At 47.4% G+C, this 22,396-nt stretch overlaps 1 protein-coding gene across 4 annotated transcripts in view; it reads left to right on the top strand.

Moving 5' to 3' along the window:
• The window catches only part of LOC121009214 (F-box/LRR-repeat protein 21-like), a 31,963-nt gene extending 18,477 nt beyond the window's left edge, over positions 1 to 13,486 (top strand). For all 4 annotated transcript variants that reach the window (XM_040442193.1, XM_040442180.1, XM_040442203.1 and 1 more), the window contains one exon: positions 9,578 to 13,486. In XM_040442193.1, coding sequence (XP_040298127.1) covers positions 9,578 to 10,221 — 644 coding nt within the window. In that variant the 3' untranslated portion in view covers positions 10,222 to 13,486. The remainder of the gene's footprint in view (positions 1 to 9,577) is intronic.
• The last annotated feature ends 8,910 nt before the right edge of the window (positions 13,487 to 22,396 follow it).

The raw sequence follows: 22,396 nt of genomic DNA, 5'->3' as shown, positions 1-22,396 counted from the left end.
CATCTTGTAATTACATTTTGGAGCTTTAAAAACAATTATTAGGGCTGCATTACACTGGCCGATGATGGCTAACGAGTGTTCATAGGAACGCTGGTTAGAGATGATCTGGCTGTGTAATACTGCTGCCGATTACCGGATGAATGTGCAAATGCTCGTTCATCGGGCAATCGGAATCTTTCTTCATACTTAAAAATTACCGTTTGCCAGAAGCAGATTGTGCTGTTTAATGACCTGCAAACAATGATTCAGTATAGGGACGAGCGATGGTATTAGCAATCACTCCTCCCAGTACTATGGAAGAGATCACTGCATGTCATAACAGCGGTCTCCTCCACTAACGGAGGAGCCCTTCAATTTCCATAGAGTTATGGACTCGAGTTACAATGGTTTCAAGTTAAAATAATCGTCCCAGAACCAGTTACTAGTGTTGATTGAGCACTGGGAGGAGTGATTGCTAATACCATCTGGCCGAACACATCGGGATGCTCGGGTGCTTTACTGGTGAGGCTCTGCTCGGCTCTTTACTGGTGCTTTACATTATTGGTGAGGCTCTGCTGCTGAGCTGACCATCGAAAAAATTATGGTTGAGGGCCTGCTGCTGAGCTGACCCTCTAAAACACGGGTGTCAAACACAAGGCCCGCGGGCCGAATCCGGCCCGCCAGACCTCGTCATGTGGCCCGCGCAGCCTCCGCCGATATGCGGCAGGCGAGCGAGCTGGCGGCGGCGGCGGAGCACAGGGAGATGAGCGCTTCCATTGTGGAAGCGCTCATCTCCAGTCATCTGTATCGCCGTCCTCAGGACAGCGATTCAGATGCCTGCCTGTGCTGCGGTAGGGGAGGGAGAGGCGTGTCCCTTTCCCTTCCTCTGATAGGCTGCCGGCCTAGTGCCTGCAGCCTATCGGAGGCCGGCACAGGCGGCGCGATGACGTCATCGCGTTGCCTGAGCCATACAGCGTGGGACACAGGCCAGAAGAGGCCTGCATCGCATCGCTGCCAAGGAGGTAAGTATGTGGTTTTATTTAATTTTTTTTTATTATGTACGATACTTTTACTGGCGGGGGCTGTTATTACTGGCAAAGGGGGGGCTGTTATTACTGGCAAAGGGGGGGCTGTTTGTTATTACTGGCAAAGGGGGGGCTGTTTGTTATTACTGGCAAAGGGGGCTGTTTGTTATTACTGGCAAAGGGGGGGCTGTTATTACTGGCAAAGGGGGGGCTGTTATTACTGGCAAAGGGGGGGGGCTGTTATTACTGGCAAAGGGGGCTGTTATTACTGGCAAAGGGGGGGCTGTTATTACTGGCAAAGGGGGGGCTGTTATTACTGGCAAAGGGGGGGCTGTTATTACTGGCAAAGGGGGGGCTGTTTGTTATTACTGGCAAAGGGGGCTGTTATTACTGGCGGGGGCTGTTATTACTGGCACAGAGGGGCTGTTATTACTGACACAGAGGGGCTCTTATTACTGGGGGCTGTTATTACTGGCACAGAGGGGCTGTTATTACTGGGGGCTGTTATTACTGACACAGAGGGGCTCTTATTACTGGGGGCTGTTATTACTGGCACAGAGGGGCTGTTATTACTGGGGGCTGTTATAACTGACACAGAGGGGCTCTTATTACTGGGGGCTGTTATTACTGACACAGATGAGCTGTTATTACTGGGGGCTGTTATTACTGGGGGCTGTTATTACTGACACAGAGGGGCTCTTATTACTGGGGGCTGTTATTACTGGCACAGAGGGGCTCTTATTACTGGGGGCTGTTATTACTGGCACAGAGGGGCTCTTATTACTGGGGGCTGTTATTGCTGGCACAGAGGGGCTGTTATTACTGGGGGCTGTTATTACTGACACAGAGGGGCTGTTATTACTGGGGGCTGTTATTACTGGGGGCTGCTATTACTGGCACAGGGGGGCTTCTATTACTGGCATAGGGGGCTATTATTACTGGCACAGGGGGGGCTGTTAATACTGGCACATGATTGGGGGCCACAAAGAAGGGGTATTTTATATGGGCTCTCTGTACAGTACAATTTTATACTGGGACACGTGGGTACTATGGGGAAGGGGGGAGAGGAGTACTATGGGGTCATCTCATTTTATACTTGCAAATTATGGGGGACACTGAGGGCATCTACTGGAGCATTTTATACTGGCACATTATGGGGGCACTATGAGGACATTAGCTCAAATGGGGGCATTACAAGGGGGTATTTTTTGCACTGTCACATTATAAGGAGAATTATTACTACTGGGGGGGGGGGGGCATTATGGTGGGCTTTATTACTCCCCCATGGTATGACCCCCTAGTAGCAGCACCAGCCTCTCTCTGCTCTGCTATCCCTCTGCACCTTCTCCAAATACTTATTATGAAATCTTTCTCATTAGGATAAAACACCTCATCAGCTCCACCGAGCCCCCGGCCAGAGTGTGGAAGTGGCGTCCGAGATCTTCAAGGGCCAAGCCAAGTAACTGATGCGGCCCCCGATGAATTTGAGTTTGACACCCCTGCTCTAAAACATTATGGTTGAGGGCCAGCTGCTTAGCTGACCATTGAAAAAATTTACAGTGTTCAAAGCAGGCCAGGTCACCTGAATACTTCAGCTAGGAATAATGGAATAGGACTCCGGTTCTATTTTGTTGGTTTTTGGAACTGGGGCCATGATTAAGAGGGACGGCCAGGGGCATCCGTATTGCACAGCTAGAGGTGGACCGGCGCAAGACGAACCAAAGCAAAAGCATTTGCCAAGAATGTTTATCAAAAACAGTTACCGAAGACGATCAGTTACCGTCGTAGTTCCGACCATAAACGATGCCGACCGGCAATCCGACTGCGTTTTTCCCATGACTCACCGAGCAGCTTCCAGGAAACCAAAGTCTTTGGGTTTCGGGGGGAGTATGGTTGAAAAGCTGAAACTTAAAGGAATTGACGGAAGGGCACTACCAGGAGTGGAGCCTGCAGCTTAATTTGACTCAACCCCGGAAACCTCGCCCGGCCTGGACACAGAAAGGATTGCCATATTGAAAGCTCTTTCTCGATTCTGTGGGTGGTGGTGCATGGACGTTCTTAGTTGGTGGAGCGATTTGTCTAGTTAATTCCGATAACGAACGAGACTCCTCCGTGATAACTAGTTAGACGACCTCCAGCAGTGAGGATTGTGTTGACCAGATTGTTTGATAGTGAGACTGGACTTGTAGGTGAGGACCTGCTGGTGAGCTGATCCTCTAAAAAATTATATGCGTGGGCCTGCAGGTGAGCTGATCCTGTAAAAGATTGTAGATGAGGGCCTGCTGGTGAGCTGACCTTCTAAAAAATTATATGCCAGGGCCTGCAGGTGAGCTGACCCTGTAAAACATTATATGCGTGGGCCTGCAGGTGAGCTGACCATGTAAAAGATTGTAGTTGAGGGCCTGCTGGTGAGCTGACCCTCTAAAAAAATATATGTGAGAGCATGCATGTGACCTGACCCTACAAAAAATTATATGCAACATTAGATGCGAGGGCATATATGCAAGGGCATTATATGTGATGAATAAGCATGTTGATATGATGGAAGAGGAGGAGGATGAGAAAAGGAATATTCAACCATATACCCTTTTTTGAGGTGGAAGGGGTGCATGGGAATACAGTGCATTCAGTACATTATAAACAACACAAATAAAGAGCCTTTATGTTCAGCCGCTTTCCTCTGGTAGAGTCGAGAAGTCAGGGGCAATCCAGGCCTTGTTCATTTTTATAAGAGTCAAACTGTCAGCATTTTCAGTTAACAGGTGGATACACTTATCTGTTATAATGCCACCAGCAGCACTAAATGCTCAGACAAAACGCTGGTGGCAGGGCAGGCCAGCACCTCCAAGGCGTAGAGCGCCAGTTCTTGCCACGTGTCCAGCTTGGACACCCAGTAGTTGTAAGGCACTGAGGGATCATTGAGGACGCTGACACGGTCTGCTATGTACTCCTTCACCATCTTCCAAAATTTTTCCCTCCTTGTAAAAGTAGGCCGTGCATCAGGGTGAGGGTGCTGGCGGGGTGTCATGAAACTGTCCCAGGCTTTGGAGAGTGTTGCCCTGCCTCTGTTGGAACTGCTGTGTGTTCCCCTTGTCTCCCCTCCTCGGTTGCCCAAGAAACTACGGACTCTGCCGCCAGCGTTGTCAGATGGAAATTTTTGGAGCAATTTTTCAAGACCTTCTGGTATTGCACCGCTTTTCTCGTTCTCTCCACCTGAGGAATGAGAGATGGGGGGGTTGAGAAGGGTGAACAACCAGTAATCCGTGTTGTCTAAAATGCGTATAACGCGCGGGTTACATGAAGTCAGCCATGTGTGCCAGAGTACCAACAGGCAAGACTTTGCTGTCATCATCAGGAGAATCACTCTCAATCTCCTCATCTTCTTCTGCCCTCCCATGCAGAACAGATGGAATTAAACTTCCATGGGTACTACCCTCTGTAGCGGAGGCAACCGTCTCCTGCTCCTCCTCTTCATCGTCCAATTTGCGCTGAGAAGACAAACTGAGGGTGGTCTGGCTATCACCCTGTGTAATGTCTTCCCCCATGTCCACCTCTTCCACATGCAAAGCGTCGTCCTTAATTGTGAGCAGCAATCCTTTGAGTAGACACAGAAGTGGGATGGTTACATTGATAATAGCGTTATCGCCACTCACCATCTATGTTGATTCCTCAAAATTTCTTAAAACCTCACAGAGGTCAGACATCCATGCCCACTCCTCGCTTGTGAATAGCGGAAGCTGACTGGAAAGGTGACGACCATGTTGTAGCTGGTATTCCAATACTGCCCTCTGCTGCTTACAAAGCCTGGCCAACATGTAGAACGTTGAGTTCCAGCCCGTGCTGACGTCGCACAACAGCTGGTGAGCTGGAAATTTCAAGTGCTGCTGCAGCGTTGACAGACCGGCTGAAGCTGTCAATGACTTGCGGAAATGTGCACACACGTGGTGCGCCTTCACCAGTAGCTCAGGCAAATTGGGGTAGGTTTTAAACCACTAAGTTTAAGACATGGGCTAGGCATGGGATTTGTGTCAGCTTGCCGAGCTCTAAAGCCGTCACCAAGTTACAGCCATTATCAGACACAACCATGCTTGGTTGTAGGTTGAGTAGCTAGAGCCACAGCTCAGTCTGGTCTCTTATCCCCTTCCACAGCTCTGCGGCGGTGTGCTGTTTGTCCCCTAAGCATATCAGCTTCAGCACGGCCTGTTGCCGCTTCCTCACTGCAGTGCTACACAGCTTCCAGCTACCGACTGATGCTGCACGCAGATAATTCAGAGGTGGAAGTGGAGGTTGGAGCCACTAACGCAGGGCCCGTCGGTAGCACCTGTGCCATCCCAGGGTACGACTCGCTTCCGGCCTCCACCACATTCACCCAATGTGCTGCCCTGGCCAAATGCACTTGTCCATGTGTCTGTGGTTAAGTGGACCTTCCCAGTAACTGCGTTGGTCAGGGCATGTGTGATGTTACGGGACACATGTTGGTGTAAGGCGGGCACGGCACACCTTGAAAAATAGTGGCGGCTGGGGACTGTGTAATGCCGCTGACATCAGGCTGCGGAAGGCCTCAGTGTCCACAAGCTTAAATGGCAACATTTCCAGGGCCAGTAATTTGGAAAGCTGTGCATTTAGTCATTTAGTGCTATTGCCTCTGGGTGGGTGGCTGTGTATTTGCGTTTGCGTTCAAAGGGCTGGGGTAAGGACATTTGGACGCTGCACTGGGACACGGAAGTTGATGTGGTCGCTGATGGTGCTTACGAAGGTCCAGGTGCAGAGCGGGAGGCACCCGGGCATGAACCTTCGACAGGGGATTGGCCAGCACGTAACATAGGGAAAGAGGAGGCAGTGGTGTGACTCGCAGACACAGATTGTGGACCCAGGCATTCGGCCCACTTATTATGGTGCTTGGATGCCATGTGGCAGATCAGGCTGGTGGTGAGATTGTTAGTGTTCACGCCCAAGTTCTTTTTGGTACGGCACAGGTTGTAAACTACTATTCTTTTTTCGTCCGCACTTTCCTCAAAAAAGGGCCATACGGTGGAACACCTACCCCTTGGCAAGGGAGATTTCCGCAAGGGGGTGCTCCGTGGAATAGTTGCGGGCCTATTTGGTGTGGCACGCCTTCTCCCTTTTGCCACACCACTGCCTCTTGCTGCCTGTTGCAGTGCTGCAGATCCCTCCCCCTCTGTACTGCTGTCCTTGCTCGGCTTTCCACCTTCTCAGGTTGGGTCAGTGACTTCATCGTCCACCACCTCCTCACTCTGCTCATCCTCCTGACTTGTTGACCTAACCACAACCTCAGTGATAGACAACTGTGTCTCATGCTCTTTATCAACCTCTTGAGACACGAATTGCCGTGGACTTATTAGCAACTGTGTCTCATCATCATCCACCTCATTAAACAGTATTTGCCGTTCCCCACCGTCATCTTCTTGTGACTGTTTATGCTCAAGAGTTTGGGAATCAGGGCACAAGATCTGTCCCTCTTCAAGCGTGCTTGACGAACGAGAGGGCCAAATCAAGGAATGGCGATGAAAAGAGGTCCTCGGAATAGTGTGGGATCACTTGTTTGGCTAGACTCTCCATGGTGGGAGGAAGGAGTATCATAACTGGACTTGGTGGAAGACAGGGTGGTGCTTAACCGACTGAAAGCATTATCTGCTGCAATCCAACCGACCACCTGGTCGCACTGGTCTGACTTCAAGTGGTGTCCTGTGCCACCCTGCAAACTGGGACATGAAGCTAGATATCTTGGATGATTGTTTTTCTTGTGGTCTGGCAGCAGGCACAGTTTCAACGCGCCCATGGCCACAGCTTCTGCGTGCACCATCAGCATCACGGCCACTTACCCGTACCTTACTGCTTGCCTTCTTCATATTAAATCTTATATATGCTTAAAAGTATGTCACACGTACAGTAGTGTAGGATTTGCAAGTGTATGTGCAAAAATATTTAAAAAGGTATTTGGGATGTAGAAACATCACACAGAAGATATCCCGCAGATGTCAATGCTGTCACCAGCGGCTTATAAAAAATTACAGGGAATGTCACAGGTATTTGGGATGAGGAAACATTATACAGGAGAGGTACCACCGGTAATGTCACTGTCCAAAGCGTCTACGTAAAAAGTACACTGTATGTCACAGATAAATTTTTTCAACGCACACGTTACACTGCAGATGTGGCCCTGGTAATGTCACTGTCAGAAGCGCACACTGTCTATTGAAAAAATACACTGTATGTCACTGATATTTTTTGGATGCGCACACTTTACACTGAAGATATGGCGCAGCTAATGTCACTGTCCACAGCAGACACTGTCTACGGAAAAAGTATACTGGATGTCACAGATATTTTTGGGATGCGCACACTTTACACTGGAGATGTGGAGCAGCTAATGTCACTGTCCGCAGCAGACACCGTCTATGGAAAAAGTACACTGGATGTCACAGATTTTTTTTTAGATGCGCACACTTTACACTGGAGATGTGGCGCAGCTAATGTCACTGTCTGCAGCGACCTAACTATTGTACGCTATTTAGCGCAGGATGCGCTAAAAATAGATATTGCTGCCACACAAAATAGTCCTTAGAAGGATTTTTGGGTCTGTAAAGTTTTTGCTATTTAGCGCAGTTTGCGCAAAAAAAAAGATATTGCTGCTGTCACACACATTAGTCCTTAGAAGGACTTTTAGGTCTCTGAAAAGTTTTGTCATCCACTGATGTTCTTAGCTACAGTAGCCCCATAATTGTAGTGCTGACAGTTCTTCCATTAGCGAATTCTGTTGCAGAAAATTACTGTGTTCTCCTGCTGCATACTGTACATTTCTGAACGATGTCAAAGCAGAAAAGGCTTTCTTATAAAATTCATTTTAAACTGGAGGTGATAAAATACACCAAAGAGCATGGAAACAGGGCAGCGGAGAGACATTTTGGGCTGCCACCATCTGAAAAGATGATTCTTGAATAGAGGAAACAAGAGGATCAGTTGGAAAAAGCAGATAAAAGTAAACACACTTTTCATGGGTGTGCTGCAAAGTGGCCACAGCTAGATGTGGACATGAAAAAGTGGATCACACGTCAACGGAACAACGGCCTCTCTGAAAGTGTTCATGCGGGAGGAATGGAACAGTGGATGGCAGCTGGGAACCATGACCTGACTCCCACTGGACGGATAAATAGGCCCACCATCACTCAAGTCTGTGAGTGGGTGAAAATATCATGACAGGCACGTCGTCAGATCGTTCAAAAAGTGTGGCATCAGCAAAGCCTTGGATGGCACTGAGGACAATATGCTGTACGACGAATCTGAAGGCAGCGACACCAGTGATACTGAGGCACAGAGCGTGATTAACTTGGACAGTAGTGATGAGGAGTTTTTTGGGTTCCCTAATGAATAGAGGAGTAGTGTACGTGGACATTTAAGTCAGAAATGATGGTTGTCAATGCTGTTGGTTATTACTGTTAATGTTTACAGTGTTAAAATATTGTTCTGCTACTTTATTAAAAATGTTAACACACCTTTTGTTCAAAATATATTTTTTCCTATTTTCACCCTCTAAAACCTAGGTGCGTCTTATAGGGCGAAAAATGTGGGTATTTATGCATAGTTATTAGATCTCCCCTCAGTCGTCTTTTTTTCTCAAATGAATAACCCTAATTTTGATAATCTTCTGGGTACTGTAGTCCATCCATTCCAGTTATTACTTTAGTTGCCCTACTCTGAACCCTCTCCAGCTCTGCTATGTCTGCCTTGTTCACAGGAGCCCAGAACTGTACACAGTACTCCATGTGTGTTCTGACTAGTGATTTGCAAAGTAGCAGGACTATGTTCTCATTACGGGCATTTATGCCACTTTTGATGCAACCCATTATATTATTGGCCTTAACAGCAGCTGCCTGACACTGGTTTCTACAGCTTAGTTTGCTGTTAACTAAAATTCCTAGGTCCTTTTCCGTGTCAGTGTTTCCCAATATTTTACCATTTAGTATGTACGGGTGACTTGCATTATTCCTTCCCATGTGCATAACCTTACAATTGTCAGTGCTAAACCTCATCTGCCACTTATCTGCCCAAGCCTCCAATCTATCCAGATCGCTCTGTAGTAGTATACTGTCCTCTTCTATGTTAATTACTTTACACAGTTTAGTGTCATCTGCAAAATGTGATGTAAAAATGAATCAAGCCAGCAAAGGAGGCAATACATTAGTAAGTGTCTACATGATAAATGCCATTTGCTGAAGTGAGACAATCCCTGTAAGAAAAATATCAGTGCTTGTGTGTGTGTGTGGTAGGATTAGGGAACAGAACACAAAGACAAAAAGACATCAAGCACTAGATGATCTACCAATGCCTAGATTAGGAGCTGTAAAAATGTCTACAATGTTCTTAACCCCTGACATGTGTATCCCGAGGGTACCTACATTGTCCCCATGCTGTGCCCTGCATATACAACACAACAGTATAAGATCATATCCCTGGGAGTACTTTTGAGGTGTTTTATTTACATGGAGGGTAGTTGGTCAGAAGTATTGAGCAATGCTGGTCTAAAACACTAATTCTTCTTTTATTCATATTAGGCATATTGTGTGTGGCTGATCAGTGTCACGGACTTCGAGAACTTGCTCTGAATTACCATCTTTTGAGCGATGAATTACTCTTGGCCCTTTCCACTGAAAAACATGTTCGCCTTGAACATCTTCGCATTGATGTAGTCAGTGAAAATCCAGGACAAACACAATTTCACACCATAAAGAAACAAAGCTGGGATGCCCTTATCAAGCATTCTCCAAAAGTCAATATCGTCATGTACTTTTTCCTGTATGAAGAGGAATTTGATGCGTTTTTCCGAGAGGAGACGCCCGTTACTCATCTGTACTTTGGCAGGGCCGTGAGCAAGGCAATGCTAGGTCGTATAGGCATGAACTGTCCTCGATTGATTGAGCTGGTGGTTTGTGCAAATGGACTTCAGCCTTTGGATGATGAGCTAATTCGAATAGCTGACCGTTGCAAGAACTTGACTGCCATTGGCCTTGGAGAGTGTGAAGTGTCTTGCAGTGCATTTGTTGAATTTGTAAAGATGTGTGGAAGGAGACTGACACAGCTGTCTATTATGGAGGAAGTACTTATCCCAGACAACAAGTACAGCCTGGAGCAAATTCATTTTGAAGTTTCAAAGCACCTTGGAAGAATGTGGTTTCCGGATATGATGCCAACTTGGTAGACAAAGGAATTCTAGGACTTTTCTTACTTTTGCTTGCTATGCAATTCTAAGTTACATAGATAAAAAGTCAAACAAAATCATTTCAAAAACATTATGTATCCCCCCAACATTAAATATCAAGCAGGTTTATGAGAGAGAATTGGTGTAAAATTACACAGCTGCTCTGCATAGCTTTATTGTTATTGTGCCTGGAGAAATATGGATACAATCAGTTTATTACTCATACTGCTAGTAAGCTCTGAGAATCATTTAATAGATATGTAGCAATATAGATATCTTTTATTATACTATGCCAAAATTCATTTCATAGAGGAAAGTGTAGCCTGAAGCTTCAAAGCCTTGATTTCAAAGCAAGCCACCACCCAAAGGCCACTCATATATTGCACTACTGTATATGATGACATCATGTTCAATATGATCTGATATAATAGCACTATTGCTGTTTTTTACTGCTTAGTGAGCCTACAGAATACCCATAATGGGTACTTAATCAAAATGTTTTCAGTTCCTATTGCTGTAATACTGTTGAAAAGCACAAATTCAGTATAGTAAAGCAAAAAACGAAAACACTACTAAGCAAAAAGACAGATGAGCATAGTATGAAACACATCATCATAATTCAACGTAGTCCTTGTAAAAAAATACATATTGCTCATTTTGAGTCACAATTCCTTTTTATGTTTATTTATACATTTTTTATGTTTTAGTCTGCAATCTCTATGTTGTTAACACAAATTAGTTAAATGGCATCTGTCAGCAGATTTGTTTATGAAACTGGATGACCCATTTCATGTGCGCCTGGCACCTGAAGGTATCTTTGTTGGTCCCATGTTCATAAGTTCCCACATTGCTGAGAAAAATGAAGTTTGGTATATGCAAATGAGCCTCTAGGAGCAATAGGGTGTTGCTGTTACACCTAGAGGCTCAGCTGACCGGCACCTCTGCGCCCTCTGCACTTTGATAAACAGGGCCAAGCAGTGTAAATATCATAACACCTGGTCTTGTCAAAGAGCAGAAGGCATGGCAGTTGCAGAGAGAGCTGAGCCTCTAGTAGTAACGGCAATGCCTCCTGTACTTCTAGAGGCTAATTTGCATATATTTAAAAAAATTTAACAGAATTTTTCTCAGCGACACAGGCACAGTTGACCAACAAATGCCTTCAGCTGCCAAGCACACATGTAACAGGTCAGCCAGTTTCAGGTACAAATCTGCTGACAGATGCCCTTTAAGGATAGTAGAATCTAGCAATACTGTGAAAAGCACAAAATAATTTACCTTTTTTTTGAATGCCATGTACCATATATAACTCTGACAAGTGAGTGGATTGTAAAACCCTAGATTTATACTTGTATGCTTATTAAAGGGGGTTAAAGCATAGGTCATCAATATCAAAATCAGATTAGAGGGGGTCCAACTCCTGATCAGCTGGAGCACTGTGGCCTATTCCTAAGCCAGTGACGTCATTTTCATTGGTTACGTGACCTAGGTGCGGTTCAGTCGCTTTCAAGTAAATGGGACTAAGCTGCAATACCAAGCACAGCCAATATTCAATGGACGGTGCTGTGATTGGTAAGCGGCGAGGAGGCTACGGCACTCACCAGAGTGCCGCCTCCTCAAACAGCTGAGGGGAGTGTTAGATCCCCGTCAATCTGATATTGATGACCTTTCCTGAGGATATCAAAAATCTTGAAAAATCCCTTTAAAGACTGTGATCTATGCAGCTCTGCTTGGAAATGCTTAAAATAACACTTAAGGTCTATTCATATTGGTCCTCGCATAGAAAATTGCAACATGCACTACTTTGGTTCAATTGTTTGGAAGACTTCCCCATTGAAGAAATTAGAGCCAAAAGAAAGGCAGAAGGCACACAGATGCTGCATTTGTGATTCATTTAAAATAATTAATTTTCAGAATACAGATAAGTTTTACAACACACTTCAGAATAAAAGTGCATTTACATGGCCTGAGAATCGGGCAGATTATCAGGAACAACCGATCCCGACAATCTGGCCATGTAAATGTGCCACGATCACCTGATAAACGATTGAAACGCTTGTTCATCGGTTGATCCTGACGTTCATGCAGGCACCACCAATCATGGCTTCTGGGCAGCAGATTGTGTTGTCTAAACAGTGATCTGCTGCCTAGAAACAATGATTCTGTATGAAGACGAGCGATCGCAATAGCGATCCCTTGTCCTCATACAGTGAAGTAGATCGCAGTGGTCTCCTTCACTGAACGAGCAGCTGTTGGGAAGGAACGCATCTTTCCCTACAATCAGCCATTCAGTTGGCCCGTCTAAATCCAGCTTGAGAACTAAATCGAAGAGTAAACAAGAAATATAGTTGCCTCCACCGTTTATCTGTCTACTCCATTTTCTGCATGAAATTGAAACAGCCTTGCTGAAATCCTTCAGAGAACACAAGGGTTCTCCAGGAAAACACAAACATAATAAAAACATTAACATTTGGTGGCATGGACCATGGCTGCAGCATCACCAGTCACTTGTAGAACAGCACAAAATCTATCCTTGGCTGTTTCACAATCAACCGCTGATGTGGTCTCAAAAATCCTGTCTAGCTTCCTGAGCACTAGGTTCACATCCAGTCAGCCTGAGCAGGACTGATGTATTATAGACCACCTCTGTGTGTGCCCATCTGAAGTTACATTCTAGGACAGTTTTCTGACTATGTAACAGAACAGCACCCATTTTTTACTTACCACAGTGATTAACCTCTATCAAATTAGCATGCTTTGTTAATAATCAGGTATTTATAAATTTTTTCCTGTGATGACTGGCTGGAGGAGTGAAGCTAAGGCTGGTTCCACATCACTATTTTGTTATCCGTTCTTCTGATCCGACAAGACAGTGAGGAGGAGGCATAGCTAAAATCCTGAAACACTGAAAGATTTCTTTATTTCCCAGTTTTAATTGCAATATAAGACAAGATAGAATCAAAGCAAAGGAAATAAAGAGAAAAAGCACTGGGACATGTTTTCATTTTCTTTGAGTATCTGCATGGGAAGTACTCCCTCAGGAAATTTCCATAACTCTCTGTAGGCTTAGCTGTAGCTTACCTAGGGAGCATCACGGTTGTTGAGGGTTAGTTACGCTAGACAAAAGCTGAAATTTAGCTTAACACTGACTATTTTACAGTTAAACTTGAGGTACACTTTAATATAAATTAATAAGAAGTTTGCTTATAGGCCCCTAATATAAAAGATTAAAATAATACTGCAGTAGATTTTGTGTAGGTATATACAATGGAAGCACTTCTTTATATGTATGTATGTGTGTATATATATATATATATATATATATATATATATATATATGTGTATATATATATATATATATATATATATATAATTTGCAGTTTATGAAATTTTGCTTAGCAGAATTTCAAAGTCTTTGCGTTTTCATTTTATTCTGCATCATATTTGTTTTTTGTGCTTTAAATGTTTAATGTAAATTGTAAATAGATTTAGATATTTGTGGATTATATTAAAGGGGAACTAAAGCCAGAATACAAATCACCAACAAAACATAACATAATTTCCTTATGTGTCTTTATTTGCTCTTGTTTCAACAGATATCACAATTGCAAACCATGAAAAATACAATATAAAAGCAATGCATTGTTCTATCAGGCTGCAGCCATGTCTACTACCCCCCCTTTCCCTTCTCATGCTAGTGCATGTAAGACAAGAAGATTAGGAGGAAGGGGCTACATAACTTTTGTCACACACAAATTTGGTTGGAAGAAATCTCCTAGTTAGTAATAGTATAAAATAGATTTGGTTACCATCATGTGGAACTGTAATAGACTACAGAATACTAAACCTACCAAGATAACTGCCCCTTCCATTCAATATATACAAATACTAGCAGAAGGACCCGGCTTTGCACAGGTATATTTCATCTATTTAATTTAATGTTTGTGTGTGTAGTTAAAAGATATCGACAGTATCCCCCATAACAGTGACTTTTACAGTACCCCACCCCCTAACAGTGAACTCCAAAGCCTCTCACCCCTTAACACTAACCCCCCACAGTGCCCCGCCACCTTAAAATGGGACCTCCACAGCAGCCCATCTCCTTAACTTTGACCTTCACAACAGCCCGCCCCTTTAACAGTTTCACAGCACCCCACTCCCTTGACATTGACCTCTTCAGGTGCCCGCCCCCTTAACAGTGGCCTATACAGCACCCCGCCCCTAACACTGACCTCCATAGGGGACCGTCCGCTTATTTGTGACTAACACTGTTCCCTGCCGCCTTAACAGAGACCTCCACAGCAACCGTCCCTTTAACAGTGACTGCCACAGTACCCCGTTCCCTTAACAATAACCTCCAAAGTACCGAACTACCTTAACAGTAACCTCACAGTACCCTGCCCCCTTAACAGTGAACTCCGCAGTGCCCGGCCCTTTTAACACTGACCTCCACAGCAGCTGCTCTTTTAATAGTGGCCCCTGACACCTTAACAGTGACCTCCACAGCAGCTGCCTCTTTAATAGTGGCCCCTGCCCCCTTAACAGTGACGTCCACAGCGCCCTGTCCCTTTAAGGCTAGGGCTTCACGACGACATGTGTCGCGCAACATTTTGTCACACCAATGTCTCATACCAATTTTTAAAATGGTAATCCATGCTGTGACTGCGACACGACAGTCGCAAAAAATCCATCCAAGATGGATTTTTCTTTGACTGTTGCGTCACAGTTGCAGCATGTCGCAGTGTAGCTGTACCCGATGTTTCGTGAGACTTATTGTCACACGACACATGTTGTCGTGTAGCCCTAGCCTAAAGCTGACCTACAGCAGTGAGGAAAAATAGCTGGGTTGTTATGGAAACCTGGAGTAAAACTGTGTGTATGTGGAGACTAAGGGCCTGCGAGCTTCTATTGGCTGATAAGGGACATGTGACTGTGTGTATGGTAGTTGGGATATAAAGAGAAAGACTTGCAGGCTTGTATTGGCTAATGCAGGTCATTTTTTGGTAATATCTCAGGAACGGTATGGTATAAAACCTTCCCGGACACTTGATGTACCTGTGTGCCAAATTTGGTGAAGATCGGTCCAGCCGTTTGGTCGCGCATAAAGAACAGAGACAGACAGAAACTCATTTTCATATATATACTAGCAGAAGGACCCGGCTTCGCACAGGTATATTTCATCTATTTCATTTTATGTTTCCGTGTGTCGTAAAAAGATATCAACAGTTTCCCCCATAACAGTGACCTCTACAGTACCCGCCCCTTTAACAATGACCTCCACAGTGCCCGCTCCTTTAACATTGACATCCACAGTGGCCGCCCCTTTAACATTGACCGCCACAGTGCCCACCCCTTTAACAGTGATTGCCCCTTTAGCATTGACCACCCCTTTAACAGTGACATTCATAGTGGCCATCCCTTTAACAGTGACCTTCACAGTTCCTGCCACTTTAACAGTGACTTCCACGGTGCCCGCTCCTTTAACAGAGACCTCCACAGTGCCCACCCCTTTAACAGTGACTTTCACAGTGATCGCCCCTTTAACAATGACTTTCACAGTGACTGCCCCTTTAACAGTGACTTTCACAGTGACCTCCCCTTTAACTGTGACTTTCACAGTGACCGCCTCTTTAACAGTGGCCGCCCCTTTAACATTGACTTTCACAGTGACTTTTACAGTAATCGCCTCTTTAACAGTGACTGCCCCTTTAACAGTGACTTTCACAGTGACCGCCCCTTTAACAGTGACTTTCACTGTGGCCGCCCCTTTAACAGTGACTTTCACAGTGACTGCCCCTTTAACATTGACTTTCACAGTGACCGCCCCTTTAACAGTGACTTTCACACTAACCGCCCCTTTAACAGTGACTTTCACAGTAACAGCCCCTTTAACAGTGACTGCCCCTTTAACAGTGACTTCCACTGTGCTCGCCCCTTTAACAGAGACCTCCACAGTGCCCGCCCCTTTAACAGTGCCCGCCCCTTTAACAGTGACTTTCACAGTGACCACCCCTTTAACAGTGACTTTCACAGTGACCGCCCCTTTAACTGTGACAGTCACAGTGGCCACCCCTTTAACTGTGACTTTCACAGTGGCCGCCCCTTAAAGAGGCGATTACTGTGAAAGTCACTGTGAAAGTCACTGTTAAACAGTGACTGCCCCTTTAACAGTGACTTTCACAGTGACCGCCCCTTTAACAGTGACTTTCACAGTGGCCGCTCCTTTAACAGTGACCGCCCATTTAACAGTGACTTTCACAGTGACTGCCCCTTTAACAGTGACTTTCATAGTAACCGCCCCTTTAACAGTGACTGCCCCTTTAACAGTGACTTTCCCAGTGACCTCCCCTTTAATAACAGTGACCTCCTATGTGCCCGCCCCTTTAAGCAGTAAAGAAAAATGGCTGGATTGTTATGGAAACCTGGAGTAAAACTGTTTACTGCAGTTGGGATTTGAAGAGAAAGACTTGCAGGCTTGTATTGGCTAATGTGGGTAATTTTTTGGGAATAGCTCAAGAACGGTCCCAGCAGCGGCGGAGAGAGGTTGTGTGGAGAGCGTGCTCGTGTATCCAGTGCTGAGTTCCAGGGATTTTTCCATCTTTTACCCTGAAGACATCACCAGACCTGCGGGGAGAATAAGATCTTTCCTCAGGCCAGGCTCTGCCTCTCCCTAAGGAGCTGGTAGCGTCCTGGGCCATGAGCTCAGGCAAGGCCCAGAATCCTGCTTCCCAGGGAAGGCCGGCGGGAGGTAGGGGAGGCGAGCTACTGGCCTCGGCATCCTCCTTGGGGTCAGGAAAATCTAGTGGGGGCAGTGTTAATGTTGCCCCTACAACTCCAAGGAGTGAAGAGTACCACAGTAGCCGCAGGGCTGCTGTGACGATTGTAAAGATTGATGGCAAGTCTCAGGGGTCCTCAGAAAGGACCTGGAGGGAAGCCAGGCCTGGCGGTGGTCGGCTGGGGTAACATGCGGCCCCAGGAGTCAGTTCACATCTAGAGCTCCAGAATAAGGGCGTACCTCCAGGAGTACGAGGAAACCAGCAAGACCTTGAGAAAAATGCATGAAGACCTAAGGGTGGAAAGACTCAAGGCGGATAGAGCGTCTAAAAGGGGCAGACCACAGATTTCGGCAAATATAAAGAAGCTGAAAAAGGAGATAAAAGGGTTGGAAGACAGAAGGGCGACCATTCTTGTAAATAGCGGCCCTTTTAAGGAAAAGCTATAGAATGAGGCCCGTTTCAAAGAAATGGAAAAGCAGCAACCGCATAAAAAAGCTGTGAATGGTGAGGAGACGGAGGCTGAGGATACCTCGGATGAGGAAGAAAGGGAGGAAGCAGAGGACGTACCTGTTTCCATCCCTGTTTCGTTTACCAGGGGATCGCGGCGGAGCAGGTCTGTCTGCCCCCCACCAGCTCAGATGACGACTTTGAGGCTGAGAGCAGTGGAGTGGGGGGGCAACTGATAGCGCAGATCCGGCAGTTGGAGTCCCCCAGGATAAGCGAAGACGGCCTGTGGTTTGGCGACGAATTACCTGAGGAAGAAGAAAATCCAAAGAGAAAGAAGACAAGGAAGAAGAAAAAAACTATTGGCGAGAAAAAACTTATATATGTGTCCCAGCAAATGCGCTCTGGGCCGGCTGCAAAGTCGGTTCAGAGCACAGCCCCCATTAGCCCCCCTAGCCCAGTCTCTGTAGTGGGACCGGAGCGTGGGAATGGGGAGATTGAGCATAGAAAAATGACGCAGGACGCAGTCCCTGCATGTGGTGGCGGGGACGGCAAGAAGGAGGTGCTGATGAGTGACAGCTTAATGGCTCCAATAGAAAGCAGGGGGGCATGCCGAAACACCGGGAAGCCCCGCCCACCACCGCTGCTGCTAAGGAAGTGCTGGATAAGTGCATGGTGCGGCAATGTGGGGAGGCTGTTGCTGTCCCTATTGCAAAGAGCCATGTTGGGGTTCCTGCCTCCTCTGCCCCTATTAGCTCTGCTGCGCCTGTGTCTCCCGCTGTCCCTCCCGCCTGTGTTAGTGTGACGGCGGTGGGGGGGCGGGGCCAGAGTGGTGGGAGGGTCTGTAGACACGCTTGTAGGATTGTCTGGGGGCGTGTCTGGGGGCGGGGGTGGGCAGAGCGGTGGTGCCACAGTGTGTGAGACCGAAGCGGCGGGGTTGGCTGGGAGCAGTGGTGCCACAGAATGCCAACCTGGAGTGTCAAGGAAGGAAAGCCCTGTTGGTAAAGACAATAGGAGGGTTGTGAAGGCAGCCAAAAGGGCTGGAAAGATCAAGGCAAAAACTGTAATGCAATATAAAGTGTTGAGGGCAGTGGACTCTGCTGCATCCCCTCTGTCCTCCTCAGGAGAGGGGGAGGTGAGGAGGATAGTAGCAAAGGCCCAAATACATTTACCACATCAGGACAAAAGAGCCAATGAAGCCGATGAAGCAGCCACAAAGGCTGTTGAGGCTGAAGTCCCTACTGTCCTTACTGTCCCCACTGGTCCAGCAGTGTGTGTGGGGGAGGATGGTATGGCGGTGGCCGCTTCAGAGGCGATTACCCAGGGTTATAGTAATAAAGTTGTTGGTGATAGTAATAAAGTTGTTGGTGTTAGGGTTGTTGTTCCAGATCCCGTGGGGGCGGACGGGGGGGCGGCAGGTTGCTGTAAAAGCGTCTGGGGCCCCTCAGGGGGGTCTGGGGAAGCTCCTCCTGTAGGTAGTGTGGGGGGGGGCGGCTCGGGTGCCCCTCCTGCGTCCGTAGTACCTGGCAGAAGTTATGCCAGTGTGGTTGCAGCTGTAGGGGGGAGGGGCTGTCCTCGTTGGCTTCCTCGCTCTCACAATCTGGAGATGGTGACTTGCAGCGGCGACTGCTGGAGGCCCTCAAAAAGGGGGAGAGCTTCATCACTGTAGAGGGGAAGAAGGTTGATCTGTCATTCTGGATAAACAGACATGGCATGAGGGCCTTCCGAGAGCAGAGCGGGGGCGAGACCGCCTGGTCTTCACCCACAGCCGGCCCTGGAGTCAGACAGAATGTGGTCTGTCTCAAGTGGAGTAGCGATGTAGCCTGCCCTACAAGAAAGAGGGTGGCGGAGCTCCTGCTTGGGATGGGTTTCAATTGACATCATGACCTGGCTAGGCAGATATGGAGAGATCCAGGGGGTTCCATCTAAGAACCTGGATGAGTTTGGCATTTGTTTGGGCGCTTGGACGTTTAGCATTAAACTTAAGCGTCTGGGGAGTACGGATTCCTACATACCATCATCTGCCTTTATCGGCCGTGACAGGATTTTGGTTTTCTACAGGGGGCAGCCTAAGCTCTGTCACAAGTTCGGCAGCCCCTCACACTTAAGCGCCAGCTGCCAAGTGCAGAAGTGCACGCTGTGTGGGGGGACTGGTCATCTAGCCACATCTTGTGGGGAGATTAGGTGTAACCTGTGTGGTGAGCTCAGTCACCCTTTCAGTCACTGTCCTCTCTCTGAGGTCAATGCGGCCCGAGCTCACGCAGGAGTGGGCCGGGAGGTCCCTTTGGATGAGGCGGGTGCTGGAAAAGACAGCAGAGTTCAGGGGTTGGTGAAGAACAGAGATGGTCCGTCCCGGCAGAGGCGTAATCCTGCATCGGAGACCCTAGGGGACAGGGAGCTGAATGAGGAGATTGAAAGACTGGAATGTGCTGAGGAGAGTGGGACAGAGTCCAAAAAAATTTGACGAAAATATCGTACTAAGAAAAGACCTGGCCTGACCAAAGTAACCAGGGAAGGCATAACCGGCTCCCCTCTGGAGCTCTCCAACCGGTTTCTCACCTTGAATGAGACCTCCGCCTCCTCTTCTGAGGAGAAGGTTGAAGGTGGGCGAAGGAGGGAGGGCCTTCAGCAGGCCCCGCGCCCCCCTCTGGTGGGAATTCGGGGTCCTCAGGAGGGGTGGGAAAACCGGGCCCTGAGACTGAGAAAGCCAGGGGTGGTGCGCAGAGGGAGAGAGTGGTGGCAAATGAGATGGACACCACTGTCTCCCTCAAGAGAGGTCGTGATGCCCTAGAAGACAACCCTAGGAGGGGTAGGAGGGTTGAAAAGAGTGGGAAGAAGGCCGTCTAATTCAATCACTCTGAATGGCGGTACCCACTCTGCTGATACTGGCGACCATTAATGTCGCCAGCATTAAGTCGAATGTGGCTTGTTTTGCGGCCTTTGATTTTCTCAGCCGAATTGAGGCTGAGCTGACATTTTGTTTTTGCAAGAGACCAGACTGCCAGATTTGGCAGCGATTCATAAAGCCAGGAGGGAGTGGAGATCAGGGCCCTCCTACTGGTCTCTTGCGGCTGAGCCGTATAGCGGAGTGGCGGTCCTTTTTACCGCACCGGTAGAATGCCGATGAGTAATTGAGTTGGAAATGGGGAGGTGTTTGATCCTGGATGTCCTCATGAAGGGACAGGAACTGCGCCTAATAAACATCTATGGGCCCCAGTCCAAAAGGGACAGGAAAAGTTTCTTTATGAGGATCAAGCCTTTTCTTTTTACAAGTCGGCAGGTGGTCTTTGGAGGGGACTTCAACACAATCACGAGGTCCCAGGATAGGGTATGCGCCAGAGACCGGCTGGCTTATGATAGCATCTTTTTAAATAGTATAGCTAGTGAGGCTCGTCTGTTGGATGTCCACATTAGGCATACCCCAGGCCACGGGGGTTTCACTTATTATAGAGGAAGTCAGACTAGGTCTAGAATAGACAGGTTTTATTTAAAGGAGGAGGCTATTTTCTCACCCTTAAGGGTTGTGGAGGTGGAATTCTCCGATCACTGTCTGATTATGCTTTCTTTGGATATTTCAGAATCCCCCCAAATGGGAAGTGGTTACTGGAAGCTGAATTCGGGAGTCCTGGAGGAAGCAGAGGTGAGACAATCCTTTGAGGACTTCCTTCAGAGTCAGGTAGCTTTGCTGGATCTTTGTGATACTAAGTCAGAGTGGTGGGAGATATTCAAAGATCTGGCGGCAAAGTTCTTCCGCCAGCTCTCGAGCCTCAGGTCCCTGGACAGGTACCACCTGTACCAGGGCCTGAGGAGGAAACTCGAGCATCTAGTCTCGACTGGAGGTAGCTGCGAGGATATCTCCAGAGTGAAATCTTTACTCAAGAGGTGCCAGTATGATAGGCACACATCTTTGGTTTTTGAGAGGGACTTCGAGAAGTACCGCTCGCCCGACCCTTACAAAAACTGCAAGATGTCAGTGAGTAGTAAGTTGGTGACAGGACTGGTTGATAGTACAGGATCCCTGAACAGGTCCAGATCAGGGATCCTGGAAATCGTCAGATCCTTCTACTCGGGCCTCTTGGGAAAGAGGGATCTGGATCGGGACAGGATGTTGGCTTTCCTGGCTGAAATCACCCCTGAGTTAGGAGCTCACCTCTCTTTTGTTGTTTTGGTGGAGGAGATCAGAAAGGAGGAAGTAATCCTGGCGGTGGAAGGGTTAGCTCTGAAGAAGTCGCCAGGCCTGGATGGCTTAACATCCGAGTTTTATAAGACCTTTAAGGACTCTTAAGTCCCTTCTTGACTGAGGTTTTTAATGAATGTCTATCCTCGGGCACTGCCGAAGTCAATAAGGAGGTCAGCCCTGATCCTTCTGTCAAAGGGTAAAGATCCGAGTCGTATTGAGAACTGGCGGCCCATAGCACTTCTCAATACGGACAGAAAGATTCTGGCCAAGATACTGTTCAACAGGTTGGTGAAGTTTGCGCCACAACTCCTTTCGGTGGCCCAGCATTGCTCAGTTCCAGGCCGCAGTACTTTTCGTGCTGTGCTCAGTGTCCGAGAGGAAGTGGAACAGAGTAGAGCAAGTCACTGGAAGGTGTACATGCTATCCTTAGATCAGGCAAAGGCATTTGATCAGGTGAAGCACGCTTACCACTGGTCGAGCCTTCTGAAGTATGGCCTGCCGGGGGGTTTGTTGATTGGTTAAAGACCTTGTATGCGGGGGCAGAGAGTTTCCCGCTTGTGAACGGTTGGTCTGGCTGTTCTTTTGAGGTTGGGTCTGGCGTTTGTCAGGGTTGTCCTTTGAGCCCGCTTCTATACGTGTTCGCGATCGAACCCTTTCTTAAGAGGAACAGTCGTGGTCCGTTGGCGGGAGTCGGGATGGATCCGGCAGCACCGGAAGCCACTCTGGGGGCAGTAGCGTACGCTGACGATGTCACTGTTTTCGTGTCCTCGAGAGGGGA

Source organism: Bufo bufo, chromosome 1 (genome assembly GCF_905171765.1).
Source record: "Bufo bufo chromosome 1, aBufBuf1.1, whole genome shotgun sequence".
NCBI classification, from domain to species: domain Eukaryota; kingdom Metazoa; phylum Chordata; class Amphibia; order Anura; family Bufonidae; genus Bufo; species Bufo bufo.
Note: the sequence above shows the minus strand (reverse complement) of the source record. Positions and strands in the feature narration are given on the sequence as shown.